This window comes from Anoplophora glabripennis, unplaced genomic scaffold (genome assembly GCF_000390285.2).
Source record: "Anoplophora glabripennis isolate ALB-LARVAE unplaced genomic scaffold, Agla_2.0 scaffold191, whole genome shotgun sequence".
NCBI classification, from domain to species: domain Eukaryota; kingdom Metazoa; phylum Arthropoda; class Insecta; order Coleoptera; family Cerambycidae; genus Anoplophora; species Anoplophora glabripennis.
Genome location: NW_019416357.1, coordinates 505,399 through 523,247, shown reverse-complemented (window position 1 = coordinate 523,247; position 17,849 = coordinate 505,399). Strand labels below are relative to the sequence as shown.

At 32.6% G+C, this 17,849-nt stretch overlaps 2 protein-coding genes across 2 annotated transcripts in view; both read right to left on the bottom strand.

Annotated features, from left to right (window-relative positions):
- Positions 1–17,849, bottom strand: part of LOC108905810 (disco-interacting protein 2) — a 536,129-nt gene that overhangs the window by 332,075 nt on the left and 186,205 nt on the right. The window lies entirely within an intron of this gene.
- LOC111691432 lies at positions 5,138–6,537 on the bottom strand. Its single transcript, XM_023454244.1, has 2 exons — positions 5,887–6,537; positions 5,138–5,820 (listed from the first exon to the last, which is right to left on the bottom strand). Exons 1-2 carry the CDS (start codon positions 6,307–6,309, stop codon positions 5,164–5,166), a joined length of 1,080 nt encoding a protein of 359 aa, XP_023310012.1. The 5' UTR covers positions 6,310–6,537; the 3' UTR covers positions 5,138–5,163.

Here is a 17,849-nt window from a genome sequence, read left to right as displayed (position 1 = left end):
TTTTCCTGTTTGGAGAGTTGCTGAAAATATGCAGGCGTTCTCTTAAATTGCTAAAAAATGGGTGATATATAACAGTTTGTAGCGCTGGAGTTCCAGAAAATATTGTGTTAATAAATTATTCAAGTAGTCAAGTTAATAAGAAAAATACTTCAATTTTATATTCTGCAGTTCCTGCAGCATGCCCTGAATAGGACACGTGGAGCTCGAACCCGCTATTGTTAGTAGGTAAAAGGAAATATTCGTTAACGAAAAATTATCACAGTTCACACTTCATGTGATATTAATATAAATGTCGAGATAACTATGCTTTCCAGATATTTTAAAACACTTAGGTGCATTAAGTAGAGACACTAATTGGCTAAGTATTTCATATTATAATTTAATTGTATAACAGTATAATAAAAAGCGTAGTTATATTAACATCCCTCCTTTCGTTTTTTTACAGAAATATATATCACGATACTGCGTTTGATTGTACCTACAATAAAATTTAACTATGGCTGTCAGAACTGAGCCGCGAGACATAGGCGTACGCATTATTATTTATTAAAAAGCGACAAATTAAATTATATACAATACACCACCATAAACACCAACGGATAGGAATTAATTACTCAACAATGGCGCGATAACAAAGCCAACAGTATACTAACATCATGTGAACGTGAAAAGCATTCTGAGCCAGCGGCTCACGCATGTCTCGGCTGACCCGCTTGGCACGCCATTGAATTGCGGCTCTCTCTGACAGCCTTAATCATAACTCATTTTAGCCCAACAATTTCGTAATTAGAAAATATTCCAAGTCCAAACGAAATGGCCGCAGACGTTAACTTTGTTAATTTAAATGGAACACCCTGTATATTTTTACATATTTGGATAGAACGTTGCATGTCGAGCTTAGTCATATAGGGTTTGTTGGGTCCATCTCTAACAATAAGCGATATACTACGCCAGCAGTAGAGGGACGCTTGCGCAATATGATGATAGGGATATGCTCACGTTCATCTATGGTATCGCTGGTGCCGTTGCGTATTTTTCAGACCTGCGCAATGCTGCGTCGGGCATTCTTCCCTCACGAAGTTACTTGCTCTTTAGTTCTTTATAATAGGTGACCAGGTTCTACCCATCCGAAAGCCTCCTACAAGAATATTTGAATGTTGTTCGATGCTACTCATTTTACCAGGTCGTACTTCTTCTAAATTTTTGTATGCCCTTCCGCTAACACATGTTGGATGATGGCTGATTTCCCAGGCTGGTTGAGCCTGAGCCAGTTGGTTCTTGTAATAACCGATATATTTGTAATACTAATTTTCCACTCTTTTTCTAAATTTAAAAAACGGACAGTCATATTCCAAAATTTCTTTCCACGATTTTTTCAGGTTTTAGGATAGTTCACCGATTATAGATTGATTTTATGTTTCATGAATTATACTGAAATTTCAGATTTCGAGTCGTATCATCGAATAACAGATTTCATTTAAACGACTGTGGTGGGGTCTCTAGTTAGGAGTAAACCTTCTGATAAGCCTCTACTATGGATTAAGCTACATTTAACTACACTGCAAACTAAGCAGTGATATGGGAACATTAGAAACATTGGCAACAGAGCTATAATACTTAAAATGGAATTATTATAACGGCATACCGTTTGGGTGAGCTTTCAGCGAAATAAATTGTATCAAACAAAACACATTGCTGCACACAACTGGGTCAGGATTAATCTTAACTATGTTATGAAAACTATAGAATGTGGAATATTGCCTGCATAAATTCTAAATAATCCTAGATTATAGTTTATATAATTTAACCTGAAGCAGTCAAAATGAGAAATATTCCTATGCTATCACTTTCATATTGCGCGAATATGATTTTGAGTTTGAGAGTAAGGCCTAAGCTTTAAATATTTATTCTAATATCTTCAGTAAAATAAAAAATTAAAGTCTTACTTGAAGAAGGTTAATTTTATTTTGCTGTTCGTTACAGTACTAACACTATAATGGAGAAAATTATATAAACTCTTCAAATTTTATTCGAACTAAGCTATTTACTATAAGTATTAAAAATGCAGTTTGTTAAATTCATTGTAAATGTTGATCTTAAAGCATGCATGTCACCCGCGTTTCTGAAAATTACAGAGTACGAGTAGGTTTTTTCTTCTGCTCGATGGAATTTTAGATCTTACTTTCATCTTTGGTATAATTTTTCGAACCTAATTGTCTCTTCACTGTGGATAAATCGGCACCATAATCTACCAAAAATGAAACAGATAAACAACCGAAAGCAATGTCTGCTATATTCTTCTAGGATGTTCTAAACTCAAGAAAAGAATGAATTCTAAGTGTTGTTTCTACATTTATTATTTCCATACGATACAGTTACAGATACGTTACATAGTAACAACATATTTTCTAATTCTTCTAAGTTCTACCATGTCCACCCCCGAAATATCCCCAAATGAAACAAAAAATTCTCGCTTCTTCGTTTTTGTATTTGCTAATATAGGGTGTCCCGAAATTAGGGGGTAATATTTCTACAGGGTGTTCCATGTCGAAAAAGTTTACTTTTTTTTTATATAAAACGTGGGTCCAAAAATTCTTCCTAAGGAAGTTATAGCCACTTAAACGGGCCACTCTGATGGTTTTATCTAAATAACTCCAAAACCAGTCCAGATAAATTTATAAAATTTGATACCTAACTAGCTTAACTCTTATGTGCTCAGTCCGCTACTAAAGCGAAATTCACAAATTTTCATCACATACGTTCCAATACTGGGGGGAGGGGGGTAAAATTTACCATAACTTTTTTAAATTTTGACTGAAAAGTATGAAATTTCAGTTTTTTTTTTGTAAAAAATAGGTACTCTTCGCTCATATTGATAGAATGTTTGTGTAAAATCTGTTTAAAAATAATGTGTTAATCACCGGGAATCGAAATTGTCAATATTTTTTATCGTCGCAGGTTTTGAATAACATAAATGCGTTTGTCGTCATTTATAGTTCAGTTATTTACTTTTTGCGAATTGTTATTTTCACAGTAACCGTAAAATAAGCAGTAGTAGACGCAGTGTCGGTATTGTTGTCATTAAAATTTTCTTGCCAATTTTGTTTTTTTGTTGACGTTTCTGTATTAGTGATGTACGCACTTCCCGTCGATGAACGTAGTGATAACGCCACAGTACTGTAAAATTATTTTGAATTTTGTACATTTAGAATTCTGGATGTTACCCGAAATTGAATATACTCTAAGAAACAACGTTCAAGTGTTAATTGAACTAAACCTTGTTAAATAACAAATAAATATTTATCATGTTTGATTCTTAACTAAAAGGTAAATATAGATTAGTGAAATAGTTATTGCTATTTTTGCCATATTTACTTTAAATTTGTAATTTGTTTATTTTGTAAATTGAATGAGTGACAAAAAAACATGATGGGTACAATTTATTTAGATTGTAATGTAGATATTTTATGATAAGAACTTACTAAATAAACGAAATAAATTAAATGTGTTTGTATAGGTATAGACATAACAACCTATACAGGAGATGCTGGAAGAAAATGAAATCGTGCACGATGTATCTAGGGAGTCGTTTCAGTTAGTTATTGGGAACTGAAATATTTAGTTGGATCAGCGGAAAGAACATTAAATCGAATTGATAATAATAAATTACCTCTTAGTAGCGAACACTTTATTTGTTGTTGGTATATTTTCAGCAATTTGCAGAAAAATACCTACCACATACATTAATGTTTATTAAATTGGTGACGATATGTCAATATGTAAAAGGTGATGTTTAGCACAATTTATTTACTACTAATATCGTTGAATGCAGAATAAAAAATACAAAACCAATATAAAATTAAAAAAAAAACATGAGTTGGCAGATATTATACGAGTCTTATTACCGAGTTTAACTAGAAATTATTCCAATTAGCAATTTTTAATTAACTTTATATTTACATAGATTTCTATAGCAGATATAACAAATATATTTACATAACAAATTTAATTGAATTGGACATTTAAAAATTAAAGTCAATAATTTTAGGAAAAACAAGTTTTTGAGGTCAATGTGCCTTTTCTTATGCAGTGCCTAAATAATAGTCAGGAAAATAGAGTGTAACACAGAAATGAGTAAGTGAATAAGCTGTAATGAAATATACTAGTCGGTCCGGTTACCAGGTTTAACATCTTTCTCTTGAATATTGGGAATACTGAAAAGGCAACATTTACATATTTTTAGATAACTGATGATAAGACAACAATTAGAAATGTTAAATTATTTACTAATTATGTAAAATATGTAATTAGACTATGGTAGGTTGTAAGACCAGATTTTCTCATAATGATATTGTATCACAGATGATAACACAGGGCAACAATTTTCACAAAACCACAGCTCACTTGCCCGAAGGTTTTTGGTGCATAGAATCCAAATCCGGCGTCAAAATTGCTCCTATACGTCACGTTTCCGAGATATCCTAACCTAAAGTGCATAAATACGTTTTTTTGCTATATTGCAACGAAAAAATATTTTTTTTCTAAAAACGAATCATGCCCTCTAAAACGCTTTTTTCAGATTTGATATCGATAGTTCATCCCAAAATCGTTGATTTTGCAGTTTTAGGTTAGGAAATCTCAGAATCCTAAAGTGATAGAATAATTTGGAGGTCAGATTCGGATTGAGCGACCCAAAAAACATGTAAATCTCCGCTTTCTGAAAAACTTTTTTCAATTTTACTACCACTGTTATGAAAACGCTAAAGTACCGAACTTCATTCAATCAAAAGAGTTTTGAAGGGTAAGAGTGGTAGTTTTAGAGGCCATGATTCGTTTTCAGAAAAAAAAAATCGCTCTGTGATATAAGCTCAAATATAGGAAAAATAGTTATTTACGTAACAAGTCCGGAAAATACTGTTTTTTTGGACGAGTTGACAAAATTCTAGGACGAGCCGTAGGCGAGTCCTGGAAGTCTGCGAGTTCAAAAAAACTGTTTTCGGACGTGTTGCGTACACTATTTTTTCGGCAACCATGTAGAATAACAAATTAATGAGACACATTTCTTTATTATATTTTTTTGTAGAACAAAATTTCGAACATTTTAATTCTTATTTGTATTAAATATTGAAATTCGAACAGAAGATAGGTACTAACAGAAACATTCTAATTCTTATTTATATTAAGATTTATAGTAAAATTTGAGCAATTGCTAATATTGAAAGGGTTTAATTTGTTTGAAATGCTTGGTATATTTAAATGCCTTTTGTAGTCAGAACAAGAAGGTAAAGTTTCCGTTTCATATTGATTGTTTTCATCTGATAATTTTTGAATGGTCTTGGCAATTTTAATTTTGTTTGTTAGTGAATTGTCTATATATCCTTCAGCGACATTGGTAGACTTCCAGCCACCGTGTCTCTTCAAATTTGTGATGTTTCCACCATTATCAGCAAATATCGTCGCTGAAGTTCGACGCATGCTATGGCCTGTGTAATTTTTAGGATTGGGTAAATTTAAAAATTCTGCAATTCTTAATCCGAGATTCCCAAAACTGTGGATACCAACGGGCTGAATCGAACATTTTCCTTTTTTGTAATTCACGAATAATCTGTTATGTGGAGTATGGGATGGCCGTAAAGATAAATATTGCCTATACAACAGCAGGTTTTCTTGCCCAATTACAACAAAATTTCTCTCAATATGTGTTTTAGAATCTGGTATTTTCACGAGCAACATATCTTCTTTGTCGTTTATTAGATCAATTGACATTTTTGTTAGTTCTTCCCGTCTACACGCACCGGCTAACCCAATAATTGTTGCTACCTGAAAATGAAGCAAATTAAGTTGATACTTTTATATCCTACAATCGTAATATTTTGTTAAAATTACCTTTAGCATTAGATATGTTTCATTATCTGCTTCTCTAATGAATTTGTTGATTTGCTCGCTGCTGAAGACTTCTGATTTCTTTGCTTTATAACCAACATTCTTCCTTTTAAGAAATGCGATTACCTTTGGGAAAGTGGCTATGTTTACATTTTTCTTCACTAAAATGGTACTTTTCAACATAGAGTACATGCTCCACAGGGTAGAGGATTTGACAGTTTCAGATTTTTGCGCCAAGTAAGCTAAAATTACATCCTCTGTAATAGTTTTGCATTTCTTCATATCCATCCATCTCGTGAACAAATCATAAACGTTTTCGTACCTGGACTTTGATTTTTCAGGCAATAATTGTGCTGTAGCAGCAGCTGCTGCATTGGAAATTTCGTAAGGCACATTTTCAAACTCACTATCGCTGTTGCTTTCCATAGTTTATTGCGACAATTGCGACCAAAAACCATGCAAACTTTCGAAAATTAAAATGTCAACTAATTTCACTTCAGATAGCTGTCAGTCGTTATTTCGTTGCTATGGTAATGTTCAACTGCATTTATCAAAATCATACCTTCCAAGATTTTCATATTCACAATGACAACAACGATGTGATTCTTCCCGGCCTAGTCCGGGAAGTGCGTACTTCCCGGACTAGGCCGAAAAAATGCTACTTTCTCAAAGAAAAAGCGTCCGGGAAGTAGCCACTTCCCGGACGGTTGCCGAAAAAACATGTTTCTTGAACCTTTAGGTTAGGGTATCTCGGAAACGTGACGTGTAGGAGCAATTCTGACGCCTGATTTGGATTCTGCGCACCAAAAATCTTTGGGCAAGTGAGGTCTGGTTTTTGGTGTAATCTTTCGTCAAATTTTGTTGCCCTGTTTAATTTTTCTCGCAATTTTTTTTTTGTAAAAAAGTATGTATAAAATTGTCGAAAATAGCGAACTGTAGAAATACACGAACTGAATAAAAAAGTGTATACATTTGAGTAGCAAATACAGTATATTTCATTTGAAAAATTGGAGAAAATGTAGTTTGAAATTTATAGTCTGTAAGTCAACAAAAATGTATAAAATGATTCATTTATTTGAAAAATAACAAAAACATGTTATATTTATTATTATAACACGTATTTATAAAAATTGGAAGATTTAAAAAAATATTTGGTAACCCTGCAACTAAAATAAAAAATTATTATGCCATACGAAATCATTGCCATGAAGTTACCCAATTTTTTCTAAAATGAGGATAGGCACAAATTGTGTGAACAGTTGAGATTTACATTAGATCTACATTCAAGATATTATTACCGATTTTTACAAATTTTCACACAATGATTAGATATTTAAATAAATAATAAAACACAATGTTACAGTAATTTGTGATTGTCTCTATTTTAAGCTCAGTACATCTGTTCAGTATTTCTTAATTAGAATAAAAAGTGATAGTTCTGTGGCTACAATAATACGTACTAACCACTAAAATTACTATTTTTTATTCTTGAAAATAAACCAGATAATAAACGGTACCTGCTAGTGAGACCAGCGAGAGTAACGTCACATTGCGGAACGGGTTTGCCAAGAAACTCGTTTATGTCATAGGTTAGTTTTTTTATTTTAGTATCGTTTTATCACTTTTAGCTGCCATGTCATAATCGGAGAAGTGTTAAAGTTGGTAGAAAAAGTGGAGTTTTGTTCCTAGTTGTACAAATACATAACACAGTACTAACGCCCACAGTTCACAGATTGAGTCCGCTTTTTGAAAACCTTCCTATAAAATATACTAAATATTCCCTTATCTTAATTAAAATTAAATAAATTACAAAAAGAAGGACACAACGCTACGCAAATGTCAGTATCGAATGTGGCAGACACATGAAAACTTAACCACAAATTCTCTCGCGCTAGCTTATTTCGCATCGTGACGTCATAGAGCGTTTGGCGCGTTCAGACGAATATATATTCGTCTGAACGCGCCAAACGCTCTATGATGATAATGTATATACATTAGCTGAAGATGATTTTGTTCGAAAAATTAGCATCCATTTGTTGTTGTTCGATAATCCATTCAACGAACTCTCCGCTCTGCGTAATCAGTAGACTTCAGTTCTTAAGTCAACTGAACTTTGTAAGCATTGTAAGATACAAATCTTTCGTGAGAATATTCCGTAGAGAACTTCTCGAAAAGTCCAATTCTTGATCATTCTCATTTCTCAGCAAGAGTCAATTCAAATCTTGCGTGTGCATTTTGGGGACACCCGATATAATAATCATTAAATTTAATTACTAACTTAACTAGAACCCTACTAACAAATATATAAACTGGGTCCTAGGTTAATTAATAGTATCAACGAGTAACACGCCTCGGAAACCTTATATAAATGTTACATAAGTAGCACATAACTGGCATTAGATATTAATTTATCGTCAATATAATAGCTTTTACGGTATAATGCACATCTGTAGTATTTGCATGTTATTATGTGACTGGCCAATCGCCAAACGCCTTTCGATTAATGAAGAATGCAACGCGAATATAATAGTGAATAAAAATAATAAACATTAATTTATATTTCACAGTCATCCCTGGGGAATACTCACATAAAAGAAAAAATCGTTTTTAATCTGTTGAATATGAAATCTGTTTCAGGAAATAATTTTCAAAATATTTTCACCCCGAAACGTAAATTCATGAATGAATTATACAGGAGCATGTCAACAATTGAGTAAAAACGTTGTTAAATTGAGTGGAACTAGAAAATAAACGGTAAATAGTTACGAAATAATAACAAATTAAAATATATCGCTAATAATGCTAATAAAGGAAACATAAAATGTAGTTTTATGTTGATAAAACATTGACGTATTTAAAATAACATTCCTAAAGTATTCGTAGAATATTATTATTGGCAAATAACTATAAAAAACAGGTTATAGAGGTCAAACTACTTCTAAAATAATGAAATAATTTATTAGCCGCAGATTCTGCGAAATTGTTTACATCTACGGGACATTGTGAAGTAAAAAAAACCTATAATATCCAAGTAGACAAGTTTAGTTTTATAAAAGATTATGTTAAAAAAATGATCATAGAATGAGTGTAAGACTATTAGTAAAAAAAATGAGATACATAATATAGAATTCTATGTCAGGTTATAACTACCTCCAAAGATATAGTAAATGACTTATCTGGATAAGCACTGCTAAAGTTTTAGTTTTATTTTGGGATAACGGAATATATCTGATATCGGTTTGTAAAATAAAATTATTTATTCGTAGAAAATTTTATAAAAAATATTTGTATATTTAGGTATATTTACTTTTCTAAAAAAAATGTTATACTGAATGACAGTAAATGCAATGGCGTAGATTAATCATTTTTAATTAGGTTGTAACATTCACTATATGTATTGTGTGAATGTCACTATTTATTTTAACTACAATTCAACAATTAATCAGCTTCTTGAGATCTTGATACAAAATTCAACTTTGTTATCACTATTAGTTAGTTTTGTTTCCACCTGTATACTGCTGTATTGTTGTTACATCATGTAAATCTTTGTCATGCCCTGCAATTAGTTATAGAACATCAATATAATAAACTGTGTGTAATAAATGTTTACTATTTACCTGTAATGGAGAATCTGTTGTATGAAATGTAATAGTTCTGTAATTGTATAATTTTAACTGTACTACCTTTTATTTGTATTATTTCCTTTTAGTATTGTTATTCGTAAACCGAACCTGGAGCCATAACAATTAGGTTACTTGGTTGTCATACATTGAAGGTTCTCCGCGATAATTTTTAAGATGCAAGCGCACCAAGCGGCGAAAGCAGTATGCTCCGAGACAAGGTAATTTTGACATTGCCGTTCGTGTTTACACATTCATTTGAACAACATTTGTCTTATTTGCCATTATTATTAGTAATTTTGTTATCAAACTGCGGTTATTTGACTTTTGTGTTATTTTATAGGTTTCAAATATTTCATAAGTAAGTTTTAAGGCAAGTATTTATGTCTACTTTATTTGTCTCTAGCATTACAATTTAATGTACATTTTATTATGTTAACTATGAACTTATCCGTTACAGGAATACATTTCCTATTTACATATATGCCAACGAAAACTATCGTTGATTTTGAAAATTTCTTCAATGGTTTGAACTTAATTCTGGATTTTTCTTGGGCCATGAAGAGCAACCTTGAACTGAACAATAATAGTTTGACAGTTTCTTCTTTCTATCCATGATTCTGAAGTTTTCCTCACACTGTATTCTTAAAATAACAGTGTTCAAAAAACGAACACTATACACAGTTTTAAATAAAATACAAAACGAAATGTCACACACACAGAAGAAATGTTTACCTTGTTTCGCTAGTATCACTTGTCACCGCCAGAGGGCGAGCTCTTAGCTGCATTAATGAATTGTATTTGTTTCTATCACCAACGACCCAAAGACACAGAGTGGACTGGATAGTTTGTGGTAGGACATAGGCTATGGTCAGTTGTAGAACCCGTTCCTTGGTGGTTAAATAGCAGTTGCCCAGTCTGAAATGTATTTCGTTCAACCGGCCAATCACGTCGATTGAGTTTTTTTAGATTTGAATCAATAAAACGTTTGCCGGAGTGACTTAAAGCCTCTCATTTTTACTACTGGTAAAAGCAACTAGCTCGCGTGTGATTTATAATAAAAATGATTAGTTTAACTTAGATTAAATACCAGTGAACGACTAAGTACATCAAAGGTAATTAAATAAATATTAAATTACTAGTTTTCTCTTAAATTCGATCCAGTAGATTTTAGCCATTAGGATTTTGCTTGTGTTTTTTTTTTGTATGACCTTCAATGCTGTGCAACCAAGTGCTAATTGAATTTTGTTTCTTCCTTTTTTCTCTCACCAGAGCTTACCAGAAAAGTTTTAAGAGTTTTAAAAGTTTTAAGAACAGTTATTTCTTATAAAAGTTGAATAGTAGAAAAGCTTTGAAAAGTTTTAAAGTTTTGAAAGGCCTATAAGGTTCTTTATTTTTGAGGAAAGTCTCAAATTATTTAGTTCGTTAAAGTTTGACGAATATTGATTAAAATTCATTGTAACTAGTCTCCTAGATTGACGTAGTGATAATTTAGCGAAAATTCAGTAGCTAAGAATTACGATAGTCGCTGCAATTTTAAGTCACAAAATTAACTAACTTTATGGTAAACCTGGAAGAGATTAGGTCACCCTTGGGCTCCAGATTTGAGTCTTCGGTCCAGGACACCAGGACATCTGTAGACCCTGTATTTCGCCGAACATCCGGTAAACGCCAGAACCCAAGTGAGAAATATATTAGCGAGTTTTACTTGTGCCATTTTATTTTCTTTTCTCCAAATCCCGACCTACAGGGAGAGGAAACCGTTAGGGGGTTGTTTTAGCTACTTTTTTTGTAGGTTGGCGCCCTTTTGATATCTTTTATCTCCCCCATAACGTTTTCCTCGAACTGGTAAATCTATATGCTGAGATTTAACATTAAAACCGACCCACTTCCCATTGCCTCCGCTATAAGAGCTGCCGTTCGCACTTTGTAGTATGAAATAAACGCTATAAGGTATAAAATGTTTTGGTTTCTTTCCTTCTGGTTCTAGTTTCGGTTGTTATGCTATCACCAGGGATGAATAACGTTATAATTTCTGTTTAAATATGAAAACAACAATAAATTAAAAAAACTTTTATTGAAGACTTTCGTGTTGACTGCAAAAATTTCGAAGAGACAAAAGCAGTAAGCAGTTTGTGACTTCGTTTCCAGTTTTATAGTGTTGGTGTCGTTGCGCACCATTTAGACCTGCGCAATACACTTCCGTCGTTGACGATGCGCGCTTGTTGTCTGTAGAGTGGGGCAGAGGGCGTGGCTTTCGGTAGTTTCCCGGTATAGCTGCGCACGCATCTTGGTCTATGCACTATGCAGTGTCGTCAAGTGCCCTTTTAGTTTTCTACGGCGTTACACCTATGACTATAATATTTTTATATTATTTTTAAAAGAAGAAGCTAATTGAATTCTACGTGCCGTGTATGTCTAATTTTTTTTAATTCAGACTTTAAACTAGTGTTTGGGTCATGGACATTGTATATTCCAGGAGTGAAATACTAGAAGAAGAGTATAATTATTTTTGTAGGTCAGTGGCGTAGGAGTAAAGCGAGATTTTGTTACTCCAACTTCTACGCCAATGACCTAATAATCATTTGGGATTCATTTTTACATTCTGTGGACAATTCTACATAAAATAGATACACTTGTTGAACATATAACGTATAGTGTATCGTTTTACAGAAAATCTCAGTTGAATGGAGACCGTTCTTCTGATCTAAGAAATTTAGTTTCTTAAGGATATTATATAAATTTTAAATTAATTATTAACAAATATTTTTGTATTATTATTTCTACCAAAATAAAGCTTTTTTTAAAATTTATACTCATATATATTTAATATAAAGCTGTAAGGCTGAAAAAGCTATAAGAAATAACATTTAATTATTTATTTTATTGAAAAATTTGCGCGAAAAGCATCAAAGGACTGATTTTATTTATAAATTTACTGTCTACTTTTCTCAGTGTAATGTATTTTGTCGGACAAAACAAAATTTATAAAATCAAACTTTTGATGGATCTTTTTCGCACAATGTGTTATTTATTCTGTTGTTCTTTCTAGTGTGGCAGAAATAACCCCTAAAATAAACAAAACACATTTTTTATGTAAACTTGGACATCTCAAGAGACGTCGAGATTATTAATAACAATTATACATAAAATATACTAAATTAACGTTAAGTAGGGTAATTAGTAAGTTATTATATTAATTACGTAGAATAAAGTTTCGATAAAGGGGCTTATGAGCTTACTTCAAATTAGTAATAAATTACTGGGGAAAGGGCTAGTTTAAAATTTAGAAGATTAGTTTAACAACGAAGATGATTAATGGTCATAGGCACTGATAAACTTTTTTACTATAAAAACGATACTCCGCCCTATGATATATTTTCAAACCCCTCACGCTGTGGCCTTTTATGAAAAACTTTTTCTATATGTAGTAGTTTTATATCAGATGTCTCGATATCTTATACCCAGAAGGCGCAACTGTTACTGTTCGGTTCTGGCCTCGAATAAAAAGTTTATATCTCTATATATACTCACGTTGGTTTCATCGAGAAAAAGAAATAATATGAGTTCCTTCATTTTCGGTAGCAAGCTTTTACCATTATCACAACTTAATGTTTAAGATATATTTTTCCTAGAGGTACAACAAATAAAAATATTAAAAAAATTACATTTATATTAAAATAGACACAATATAATAATAATTTAATAGCATATATGTAATATGATTTTTATTATAAAATATACAGGGTGTTTCTGAAATAAGTGCGTTCCTTGAAAAGGGTGATAGAAGGCATGAAAATGAGCAACTTTTATTAAGCAACTGATGGTCTAAATGTTTCTGTTTTCGAGAAAATTAATTAAGAAAATTAATCATAAATGTAAGCTGATCCTGTGCATCTTGTGCACGTGTACGGCCTTCAACCTCGCTATATGCGTGAAGCACTTCTCTAACTGCTGACTTTCCACGTGACTTCTACAATCAAGCAAATCTGATGTTAGGTTAGTTTGTCTTGTGTTCTTTAGTTGTGTGTTACTGAATTACTTAGCCGGTTTTCTGATCAAGAACTAGCAGATAATAATATGGTGTTAATGTACGGAGAATGTCAGTACAATTTAAATGAGACTTGTCGTTTGTATGCGGTCCGTTACCGTAACAAACGACAACCTAACAGCAGAACAGTGCAAAGCAGTTCAATTGTTACGAAATATCTAAAATGTCCACCTGGTATATGAAGGTCGTGTAGAGGGAAGGCCGCAACAGGTTTTCGACAACGAAGAAAACATCATAAACCTCGTTGAGGAAGATCCGAGGCGCAGTACTCGGGACATTGACCGAGAAGTGGGTGTATCTAACACCTGTGGCGTGTACTACGGGAACAATTATTACACCCCCATCACGTACAAAGGGTTCAGGCATTAAATAACAATCCGTTCCTTTACAAATCCGTGCCCAAATGTTCTTCACAATGCCCTATATCTCGTGCATTTTTTGAATGTTTACAAACCAACTTTCCAGAAAGGTGAATAGGACGAAATGGCCCTGTACGTTGGCCAGCACGAAGTCCGGATATGAATCTTCTGGACTTTTTTGTTTAGGGGTGTATGAAACAAAATATGTACCGAACCGAACATATTTTCAACAGCGTATTTTTGCTGAAGCTAATAAAATTCGACAAATGCCGGGAGTATTTGCACGTATGCGGACTAATTTTGACCGTCATTTGGAAGCACGTTTATTAGCACATGGAAACAATTGTCGATTTTTGTAGAGCATATCGTCTATTGGTAAATAATTCGTTTATTCGTTTCATTTTTAACAGATATTTGAATCACTGCTTTCGCACTGTGGGGCGGTAAATTCGATATCAAAGGTTCGACATTCTTTTCCAGATAGATTTTAAAAGTTTCTAGTTTCATTTTTTATTCATCACTGTTTCTTAAATTTTTTATCAATATCGCCCACGTAAATATTTAACAAAGTATGATTATTTTAAAAATTACAAAAAGTTGCCATCAAATTTGCACCAAGTATGGAACATTTTTATTTATTTTAGAAAAAAAAACGTTCTCTTTTATTAATTTTTGCATGTTTGAATACAAATAAGGATAATATGGTTGAGACGAAATATTTAGGCACTATTTTAGACAAGAACTCCAATGTGGAGGTTTTTCATAAACCAAGAATGCGGTTGTGGATATAGCGACGTATTTGCGGAAAATTCTATGTATTATGTCCCAAACAACTCAACTATGTGATGGGCTATGGCTATGTCATTAATCCTCGACAGCTTTGTAATCTAAAAGACAACTAAAGCCAAACTTTTGGTTTTCATGTATTATTGGAGAGAAAATCTAGGTGGACAATACACAGATTAAGGTAAGCAAATATTTGCATGCCGAAGTTTGACACCGTGGGACATAGATTGCTGGAGGATACGGAAAACCACAACATTCTGTCGATAATCTCGGATGTCATGTCTACACGAATTAATTATAAACTGTATTTCAACATTCATCTCCTGGAAAGAGATGAGTGAGATCAGAATAACTAACTATTGAAGGATGATAACTGTTGGTATACATACAGTTCCAAAATTCCAGAGGGTGTTGCAGTTAGAATATAGAGTTGCAATTCGAAGACAAGGGTGTCAGTAAGTCTTAGTTTTATGCAACTATGTTTCAGGTAAAAATATATACTATTGAGCTGTGTGTAAGAAGATAAATATCGCTACAACAGCTCAGCGTAGCTCAGGAAGCTCTTGGATCTTACCAGCGTATGTAATTCAAGAACGGTATGGAATTGTCAGTAAGCCTTGGTAAGATTAGGAAATAGTAACAGGTGTGAATAATTGGTCATTTAGGTCTCCAGGAGATCGAGGCAGTAGACTCTCCAGATAGAGAGGGTATTACCACGAACTTTATTGCACCAAAACTAGCTCTCGGCATTACTTCTATTGCGAAAGTCATCCTCTTGACTTGTGAAGATGAAAAAGTACTTGCCTTAGATTAGCTCATTCGAAAGTACTTTATAACAGCACTATTGGAAAATAGAACTGAAAACACTTGCTGTAATTACATAGGTTACACCTGCGAACTCTAGTAGGTCTATGTACTGGGCATTGACGTAAGATATCATTTACAAGAGTAAGAAAATGGTAGAAGGCATGTTGTCTACTTGTTCTGAAGCGGAAAGGGTTCAGGTTCTCTATTTTCGACAAAATAGAGCTATTGCTGGAACATTTGGGCAAAATTACACCCAAGGTCATTGAGAAACTAGACCTATTGGTTGAAATGTATTTTTAAAAGTGAACCACAATAGATAAGAATGTCGCAGTGGAGGGTTAGTTTTTGAACCTTCTCTTGCAGAAAACCTAACCTGACCTAAGAACAATCTAGATAAATAAGATTTTCGATTTACGACAAAATTACATTTTAAAAAGCTACAATTAAAAAAAATATATATATCTTTCGAAAGATACGTGAAATTTTTTGCTGGGCTAATAGAGGTAAGGTGAGCGTATCAACAGGGTAAAGCACAGAAATATCGTTGAAGTTATATACATATAACAATGATACATTATTGGAAACTAGAATATTCAAACGAGGTACTTTTAGTATTTATATTGTCAAAAGCTGTCGATTTGATACTTAAAAGATATTGAAAATTATGGTTTCTATGAAACTTCAACTTTGTAAACTTTTACAATTAATTTGTCATATTTAAAATCTGGAATAAGGACAAACGAATAAAATTCTGACCAAAGTTGAGTTTTTACTTATATTTCATTGCAATCAAATAGTGTCAATTGTTTTGTAAAGAAGAAATATAGATTTAAAAATGTTTGTTTTCAGTCCGTTTTCTGCTTCTTTTTGTTCGTCGTTTTCCGTTATCCAAAAAATTACACATTATATTGACGTTACTTCAATGCGGAAATTTAAATTTGGTCGAGATAAATGAAAGCCATTAGAATTTGATTAATAAATTAATGAATAATGAATATTTTTTGAAAAATGTAAGCGTAATTTTGACAACAAAATAACGTCATTTTCTTCTAAATTAAAAATTGACTAGTATATTCAAGTTGCGCTTATTTAGTATTCAGAAAATCTAACATTACCAGAAACGTTTTTTTCTAAGATCATCGACTTTAAGCAACGATCTCAGAAACTGTTAGAGATACTTACTGGAGTTTATATGGACAAAATAGTACAGAATTTATTGTTTAGCAATAATCCACAGAAATAAACTTTCCCTTTTCCTGAGTTTAATTTAAAAAAGTAAAAATCGCACTTTTGTAGTGTGACTCAAATAGTTCTTGAACCATTCTGATGCAATAGTCTTTGTTCTTATCACTTTCTTTTTTAATCAACATTTTGAGTTTCCTGACGTTTCCAAATCTATGAAATTCCCTGTGTTGGGTTATTGCGCATGGCCGCCAGCCTCCCCCCCCCCTCTCAAGGAGGAAGCGAGAGAAGCGCGGACAGTAGTATTATGTTGTCTGGCACGTGAACATGTGAGAGTTTGAGTCACTTGTTACGTTATAATGTAATGTACAACTTATTGGAAGTTAATAAATAGTAAACTGTGCAATTGTGCTTAATTTCATTGGATTGTTTTGCGACAAGAGAAAAATCACTAGTGGGGAGCATTGTAATAAAAAAAACAAAATACAGTCCACATCCGACCACACCCACACCCTGATAGTTGCAGGTTTTTCAACTTTTCCAGATACACCCTGAAATAAAATTTATTCAATTAACGATTTGGTGTAACGAAGATGTTAGTTTATTCTGTTTAAAATTTGGACCGTCATAAAATTTTTATGGTGATTATCTGGTTAAAATTGAATAGTATCTAAACATGTGTCCGCAGGCGTTTAATTTCAGGGTGGTCGAGAGGGCAGTTTGAATAAAAAAAATATTTTTATGTTGCAAACAAAACGGCTTTATGCAAATTTGGTAATTCTGTCGCTTTTATTTTTAATTTTCCACAAATATGCGTGTGCAACAGATTTTTTTTATGTCTAGAGCCATTGTTCTCGAAGTTTTATAATTTTTTTTTCGACTGCTTTAAAGGTTTTACAAAAATATATTCCCGCAACATGCTGCTAATGTGTGTTACGGCAATACGTCGCAAAATGTGGCAATAAAATAAAATACTGTCTCTGAATAGCTTCAATATTATAAATGAAGATTGTGTGGACATATATTTGCGTTTTAGTTACGTTTTGTATAATAAAAAACAATGTAAGTCATACATTGAAAAAATAATTTTTTTTACAAAAATGTCAATATTTCAAAATGTTTTATTGCCATAATTCGTGGTCTTGAAATAGAAATGTCGAG